The 8,877-nt window shown below is 39.4% G+C and overlaps 1 protein-coding gene across 4 annotated transcripts in view; it reads right to left on the reverse strand.

Annotated features, from left to right (window-relative positions):
* LOC101864298 (major facilitator superfamily domain-containing protein 12) overlaps nucleotides 1–7,414 on the reverse strand; it is a 36,407-nt gene extending 28,993 nt beyond the window's left edge. For 2 of the 4 annotated variants that reach the window (XM_013082455.2, XM_005098207.3), the window contains exons 1-3: nucleotides 6,581–7,411; nucleotides 2,055–2,308; nucleotides 487–634 (exon numbers count right to left, since the gene is read on the reverse strand). In XM_013082455.2, the coding sequence (XP_012937909.1) occupies nucleotides 487–634; nucleotides 2,055–2,279 (373 nt within the window). In that variant the 5' untranslated portion in view covers nucleotides 2,280–2,308; nucleotides 6,581–7,411. Of the gene's footprint in view, nucleotides 1–486; nucleotides 635–2,054; nucleotides 2,309–6,580 lie in introns of all 4 variants that reach the window. The other 2 variants (XM_013082454.2, XM_005098209.3) reach the window with 2 other exon arrangements.
* Between the last annotated feature and the right edge of the window lie 1,463 nt (nucleotides 7,415–8,877).

The raw sequence follows: 8,877 nt of genomic DNA on the forward strand, positions 1-8,877 counted from the left end.
GAGAGAGAGAGAGAGAGAGAAAGAAGAAAGAGGGCAGGAAAGTGAGAGAAAGAGACAGGGAGGGAAGGTGAGAGAGAGAGAGAAAGAGAGAGAGAGAGGGGGGAGGGAGGGAGAGAGAGAGAGAGAGAGAGAGATGGGGGGAGAGAGAGAGAAAATGAGAGATATTCTTCAATACGTAAGTTCCACAAGAGCAATGTTTACCCACTAATAAATTGGGACAATAAAAACAGGGAAACAAGTACAAGAAGCAGACAACACCACACATGCAAAGACACAACAAGCAACAAAATTTGAAAAGTTCAAAGTTCAAACAGTGACAGTGGGGTGGGTGGCAAGAGAGAAAAAAAAATATGTACATCAGCAGAAAAAGCCAGAAGATCAGACGTGGGGAAAAAAGGGTAAAATAAAAACAACCAATCAAACTTCACAATTTTGAAGTATAAAGGTGAATAATAACTTTCATCGGACAAGCATTCCAAGACTCACCAATCAAATGCCACGTTTTCCTTTTCCCAAGATATTTGATGCCCTGTGTTCTGTCCGATTCAAATCCAATGAATGGAGTGAAGATTGCATCGCTGACTTGGCCAATCAACATTAAGTTGCCAGCGAGTAAATTGGGAAAATTTCTCACCTAAGTAAAAAGATCAAAGGAAAGAAAATTTGGACTGTCATAAAACATTTAGTTTGTCGTTTGGATAAAGAGAAGCACATCCGCATGATAACAGTCATATTTAGTGCAGAGAAAAAACATGACAAATGAGAATAAACAACAAACATTTACTGACATTTAAATCGTAGAAGGTACTACAGACACCCTCCAACCACCCAATTCAGAGAATATAATAGCAACACAAAAGGTGTAAAAAGTAACTTTCTCAGTATAAACTACACGCAGTTACAACTTATCTGTTAGTATGCTTCGGTTATAAAGACAAGCCTAATCAAGGCCAAATTTACTTATTACACAAGGTATATTTTATCTAAATATTTCAGTCAGTGGAAGAGTGATATCAATCATATCACAACAGAAAACTACAAAGAATTTAACATAGTCTGAAAAGGCAATACAATGATAGGCCTACATGTGTCATCATCATAACACGGTGGAATCACGCTCATCAATTTGGAGGACATATTGGAGTTATTGGTATCATTGTAAAGCTCGTTTATTTGTGTGTAGCTTTTTGGGGAAAAAAAACAACAACCCATCTGTATTGAATTGAAGCTGAAATATTTACAATTGAAGGAGGAGGGAGTCGCCTGGTGTCACAGGTAAAGTTATTGAGAAAATAGCTGTCAACGTTTGGTGACTTAAATGTCCATGGAAACTGCAAATTATTTTTTTTTTAAGGTGCCTTTCATCAACGTTTTAGTGAAATCCACACAGAAATGTGTTCATAAATGGACACAAAAGGTGATGAGCCAAAAAAATGTTTGACCAGAAAATTTTGTTTACTTAATTTCATTTCTATGACAAACACCTGATTTCACCATGATGCTACATATATATATCAAACAAAGCAACAGAATAAATCTCAGAGAGAATGCAGATAACTGAAGGTGCAGGTATATATAATATATGCCAAGATTAAAACAAAGGTCAATAAGGCTTTGGATGACCCCAGAGTTTTGGTTTTTACACCACCATGATAATTTAATTCTAGATATTATAGTGCAGCTGAACCTGTTCTACAAGTAACAACCACCTGTCCATGACAATCATCTGAACTGAACAAACAACCATCTCCCATTCTCCCTTTGCATTTTTTATATTTTATATTTTTATGACACAGTGCAAGACATCCACCTGTCTCAGAAAACCAGCGAAATTTTCTCAACAATGGGTAGCTGTCTTGGACAATTTTGTCTGTAGTTTAAAAAGACATCTTTATTTTTAATATATATTATTATTTTATCAGTGAGAAAAGTCTGGCCATAGACATAGTGATAGTGTTATAAAGGAGTTTTACACTTTTTTTTAAAACGTCGAGAACACATTAAACTTTTAACAAGGTAATAAATTTAACATCAAATCTCTAGCAAGACCTCACCTGGTGTAAAAACACTAGTAGATAACTGAACCACATGGAAGCTGTGAGGTCATTCAACACATGTCCAACACCATAGGACATTCTTTCACAATTATTCAGAGCTAGCTCAGTATGCTGAGCCGTTGCCTTTTCATTGCGAGTGATTGGAGTCCGCTCATCGTTTTCTTGATACGATGACACAGGAGAAACTCCAGTGTTTTCGAAATTGTTGTCAGCACCAGCCATTTTTCTTTGATGTTAGTTTTGACAAAAATCTGAGAAAGAAAAAGTGTTGAATATAATATAATGAAAAAAAAATTATTTTTTGGGGGTAAGTGTTTACACCTCTCACAACTACATAAGATCAAATTAAATGATTATATAAGCGCGTAGGACACATTAAACATTTTTAGTTCGGAAGGAATTAATTTTGAATTTTTCCCAGGTGGCGGCCGAAGCCTACTCTTATCTATGTTGGACCACCAAGGGATCTTTAACATGCGCAACTTGCACATGGGCCCTTATCTGAAAAGGCTGGGTGTTAGATCTTGTCTACCCTAAGATCAGGGGCGTGGACGAAAGACAGCAGTAAGAAGAAGCCACGGAGTAGCAGTAGAAATGCTGCAGAAAGAGTCAGGAGCCCAGAGGAAGGGGCAAAGGGGGGTAGGTAGGGACAGACAGTGGAGACGGAAGCAGACGACAAAACATGGTTGGTTGGAGAGCAGGTAAGGAGGTGAAAAGAGAAAATTTTATGTGAGAAAATTATCCGTCGCAGTCAGCTTTCAAACCCGGGACCTATTGAATGAGAGGCTAACACAATAACTTAAAATGTAATCTCAAGACCACCAGAGCCCCCTGAATATATATTTATGACATTGATACACGCTAGTCGAAGTAAATTATAATACACTGCCATACCACATCTCCATTAAGTCTCTGCACCTTTTAAAGCTTCTCAAAGCACAGCTGGCTACCACTTACTCCCTACAAAGAAGCTCACCTCTCACACGTTCTTTTGACAGTGCTGTGGGCTAAAATTTTCTACACAAGAACAATTGGCAAGCAGGTGCAGGTTTTTACACGGTACAGCGAATCTAAAAAACACTGTACTTTCATATGTTAAATTTAATGGGGGTGTTAAAAATTGTATCGACAAAAGACAATCTATTATACTATAAACAAACAAATTTACACACAATCATTCATTATACAGTGACAGACATCCAAACATGTAAATCTTGTTTTGAATGTTGGACACCTGGAGTCTTTGGATTATATTAAAATGATTTGTAAGCATTTTCTACTCTCTTGCAACAGCAGTTTATTTTTAGCTGAACAAAAGCTGTGCTTTTGACTGATGAATAAGCGTAAAATTACTGTACTCCTTTGTCTTTTCAAAGGATGCAGACCTATATGGAAAGTTATCTCTAAACAATTTGTCTATGACTAGTGCTACGATCCTCAGGAAATTGCACCACCTTTATCAAAACTGTGGCCTTGAGCTAAAAGTGTGATCCACTTTCAAGAACGCTTGCGGCGCGGAATTGAACTTTTCCCATATTTATCACTAGTAAGAGAAGTCTAACTTGACAACTCCTTCAAATAATAACATGACCCTTCCTGTGCTAGTGCCAGAAACACATCAGACATAAAGCAATTAATTTTACTTGGAAGTGATGGAAGCAAAGCAAATAGGCTACCTCATGCTTTCCTTTCTTATATTTAAAATTGCAGCTTTGCCAGGGAGAAAGAGCCATATATGGGAACAAAGTATGATACAGTATTGCACAATGAGGAAAGCTGTATGATCAGGGTGGCAGACACTGGTCAAATTTCACTTATAATGACTACCAAAGAAAGCTTCCGAGCCAACATATATCATGCCACTTGACCACTTTTAAGACAAGCAGCGAAGAGATGTCACACCTACACCACCCTGATCATCTGCACCACTCACGGCTCCCAAGGGTGGGTTAACTTAAACAGCTATCGCCAAACCACACCCCTTCCCCACCTGGCAGAAAGGCGTAGGTAAGAGTCATGGAATCAAATTTTGGGAGCTTTGTTTCAAGTAAAAGCTGAGCTGGAAAAGCATTTTCCCTCTCAGGCCAAAATCCTCGGAAGGATAAGAATTTCTCTGTCCATGATGCATTATATAGAGTGGAATTTATCAAGTTATAAAGAACTCCCGCTTGCATTTTTTTTAACATTACATTTATCATGAAACTGTCCAAGACAACCACTTTCTTCTCTTCTGGTACAGTCACCTCGTCACACAGTCATTTCATCACACCGGTGCATTCAAGACGTCACATCATCTCATCACTCCCCAAACTCACATGGTTGTAGATGATCATTTTTTCACACACTTGCAATCGCAAATCACAATTTTGGGGGGCAGGTTGGGGGGTGTTTGGAATAAGAATAGATTCAAAAACTGTTAAATGTGTATTTTGACAATATTGAATCTCTCAAGTCAGATAGGCAAAGTTTTTAAGTATTATTATATTATATCGATGAGAGGTTAAAAATAAATAAGCTAGATGTACTTTTATTTGCTTAAAGTTAGACCCTTACTTTCAAATAAAGCCTTAAGGGGGGTTCTTGTGGCCTTGAGGTTAAGGTGTTTACCTCTCATTCAAAGGTCCCGGATTCAAATCCGGGTAGTGACGGAAAACATTTCTTCTCTAAAAGTGTCTCCTATCACCTTCTTTCCTGCTCTCTTGCAATGTTCTGTCGTCTGCTTTCGTCTCCACTTTCTGCCCCCACCCCCTTACCTCCTTTGCCCCCTCCTCTGGGCTCCTGACTCTTTCTGCAGCTTTCCTACTGCTACTCCCAGGCTCCTTCTTACTAATGTCTTTCAGCCTTCTCGGAGAAGGAGAAAAATCTTGAAGGTCCCATGTGCAAGTAGCGCACGTTAAAGACCCATTGGTGGTCTTAAATCAATGTAGGCTTCAGCATCCACCGAGCAAAATTCAAAATATTTTACTTGTAAACTGCAAATTTTTAATGTGTCCCGCACACTCATATGCAGTTGCGAGTGCCATAAAACACACACATGAAAAGCCTTACTAACCACACCCCTTCCCCACATGGCAGAAAGGCGTAAAGGTTAGAGTCATGGAATTGACAGTACTTTCTGCCTCCACCCCCTCCTCTGGGCTCCTGACTCTTTCTGCAGCTTTCCTACTGCTACTCCCAGGCTCCTTCTTACTAATGTCTTTCAGCCTTTTCGGAGAAAGAGAAAAATCTTGAAGGTCTCATGTGCAAGTAGCGCACGTTAAAGACCCATTGGTGGTCTTAAATCGATAAGAGTAGGCTTCAGCACCCACCAAGCAAAATTCAAAATATTTTACTTGTAAACTGCACACTCATATGCAGTTGCGAGCGCCGTATAAAGCACACAAAAAAAGCCTTACTAACTCATAACCAGACATTGTTTTTACCTATTCAAACTATTGTTCAACTATGGAACAGTTTAGACGATATGTAATTTACATTTTAATAATTATAAGGATAGCCGTATTTACGGCTAGACTGCTGGGCCAGCCGTATTTATTTTAAACGAAGTGACTATTTCTCCGAACGTTCAGAGAAATAGTGCCGATCTTTATTTCTCCGAACGGTTTCCGGCTTCCGGTCTCGTGATTTTTTGCCTATTTATTGCGAGAGTTCGGCGCCAACTTTCATTCTGCCTCTGGTCTGGGAACTGGGAAGGAACATCGCATGGCAAGCCCGCCTACAGACAACCATATGTAACACCCACCACACACCCACCACCATCATGCACATGTACACACACAAACTTATACACACACTAACTAAACATGATCAGTGGGCAACTTTTGAACATATGACGAGCTGAGATGTGGATGGAGAGACTGTGTGAGTGACAGAGCAGGTGAAAGGAAGAATGTACGAGTGTACCCACAGGCGACAGCAACTACAAGGGGACGACACCCACCCCCCTGGTCTGGTCCACAGCTCACAAACGAAAGGAATGCGGCTAAGGCAGTGTTTCTATTTTTGTATACTTTGAACTGTTACTGAATAAAGGCTGAAATAAAGCCTGAAAAACAAACACACACACGCTCCTCACTCTCCACTTACACACTTACTACCACACACAGACACACTCACACATGACACATGCATACACACATACACACACACACAGGAGCAAATTTTTAGGTCTAGATCTTGATCTAGAATCTAGATCTATATTTATAATCTATTTCAATTTTCAAGAGCTAGTCTAGAGATTTTTAGATGAGTGTAAAAACGTGAAAAAGAAAAGTTTCACAACCGAATGAAATCAAAATTAGAACAGCCCATAAACAACCACAAAAATTAACAAATAAGGGCGTAAGTCCACCTGTCCGAAGAAGATTGGCTGTTTTAACTACACTTAGTAAAGTCTAGATCTAGATCTACTACTACTAGATCTACTACTAGAGAGTTAGTCTACCACTAGATACTTCTAGGCCTACTATTAGTAATTAGGCTTGTGGTGTAAAATAATACAATAGCCTAAATAATGTACGAACAGATATTGAACAGTGGAACTTTATTTGAACTGGAGGTTCCTTCTTTCACTTTCCAGTCAGAATGAAAAGGTTGAGATCACGTTGTTCTAGACTATAGAAACATAGTTAAATCCGAAAGACACAAGTTTTGAATAACTCCAACAGCCACACTGACGACTCCCATCACACTCCGTTGTGTTATATAATATCACAGGCCCTAGGTCTTTATGACCAGGCCAAGTTATCCTTGTTTTCCACAACAGCTCTATAACTCTGTGATCTCAAGTGATCTGTGACCAATTTCCCAAACAACTCCCATCGCATTGATCATGTGACTGCTGTTGATATCATGTGACTGCTGTCATGTGCTCTTTTGGGCTTGCTACTCCAGCCAACGCTGAGTGCCAAGGCACTACTCTGCGAACTGCGTATTGGTTTACCAGTTTACCACCACAGTGACCTAAAACGAGTCGCTGGTCACTGAGTCACAGATTGTTTAGCCATGTAAACACTGTTCGTGAACTTTGGGCCAGCTGCTTTACTTTCGACAAAAACTTTTCAGAAATTTTCGAATTTTCAATTCACATGGAATATCAGTGATGGAAATCTGTTTTCTTTATTACTTAAATATCGTTGAACTATACTTTGATTTCTAATTTATGTTCTTTTAAAAAAATATCATTTAATAATGTCTGTGATAGCCTACGGCACTCATGATAATGTGAAGCGTATCATAATATAGTTAATCAGATTTGGCGGGTTTCTTGCTTGTCTGTGGGGCTGTCTTTTGTTGTAGGCCTCGTGCCACATGTTTACCCTCCTCTAAACAGGGGCGCCATTTCGGAAATACTTTTATTTATTTACCTCTCCAAAATTTCAAAAGAAGGTAGATCACGGCCCCCCCCCCCCCCCCCCCCCCCCCCCCCCAGATATTATCGATAGACCTTTTCTATCCAAACACATGTAACTGCAAAAGAAATATTATCATTTTTATCGAATCTGATTTATAAATCCAATCGCTCAGACTAAAAAAAAAACCTTTCTTGGATTAGAATGTCAAATAAAACTGTTTTGTTTTCTTTGACTTAAAAAAAATTTGGTTTGTATTTATTTATTATTTTTAATGTGGGTGTCTTACGCCTCCATTGATACACGTCAGGTCAATTAGCCCGTGGGCTTCGTTCCTGCCTGTCAAGACAAACCAGGGCTGAGAGGATAATAATGTTCCAGCAGGAAGGCCGAATTGCTCGATGAAAATTCTCCCCACAAAAGAATCAAACTCGGATCTTCTGCATGCGATTACGAAGCAACTACAATGTAATTACACTTTCTCGCAAAACGCCGGCCGTCTTCATTCACTGCACGGAGCAGGAAACACTGACTTCGAAGAGAAAGGGCTTCGGATATGATGATAATGACGATGACAATGACGATAACAATGACGATGACAATGACAATGACAGTCCCTCAGGGTGAAATTTGTCTTCGTCGTTTACAATGGCAGTGGGTGTTACAAAGGTTAGGTACACTCACGCATTCACAAAACAAGACAGGACGGTAATAAAATTAAACACACGTTTTACGTGCTGAAACACCCCCGCTCTGTAAACACACTCTCTCTCTCTCTCTCTCTCTCTCTCTCTCTCTCTCTCTCTCTCTCTCTCTCTCTCTCTCTCTCTCTCTCTCTGTTTCATTTGTAGACCCGTGAGTTCAATAACCTCTCGGGAGTTGTTGGTACGAATGAATAATATCCGTCTGTTCTTGCTTTCTTGGAAATGAATCGTTTACTGCGAGTCGATAATTGAATGTCCGATGTCAGTGGGTGGCTATGGCCACTAGGCTTTATTTACGCCCCCTTTTTTGTTTGAGTGTTTGCCCTGTGCAGAGATTAAAAGTTACACGTTGTTCTTGATGCCTTTCTGATCAACTTATTTATTTTTATGATGTGCTGTCTTCCCAAATTGCTTCCACAGCAAGGAATACCAAAATTTATCCTTTTTTATTTTATTGTGGATGTGCAGAAGGTTTGAAGGATGGATGGATTCAGATTGAAGAACCTTAGTTTCCCCAGAAAGAACTGCCTCTGATTTACCTTTTTTAATGATGAGGTTCACGTGATTTTGCATGTATAAGTATGATACTTTTACAAAACAGAGTATGCAAAACGAGAAAAAAGGGAACAGTAGTACTGTGAAAGGTGCATGATTTTTAGCCCTGTGAATATTGGGTGCTTCCCTTTCCTATTAATGTAACTTGTCATCCTTTCGAAAGAAAGATCCATTGAATTGATATCAAGCATGATCAAGTTCACTTATCTT

The sequence above is a fragment of the Aplysia californica genome, unplaced genomic scaffold (genome assembly GCF_000002075.1).
Source record: "Aplysia californica isolate F4 #8 unplaced genomic scaffold, AplCal3.0 scaffold00175, whole genome shotgun sequence".
Lineage (NCBI taxonomy): Eukaryota > Metazoa > Mollusca > Gastropoda > Aplysiida > Aplysiidae > Aplysia > Aplysia californica.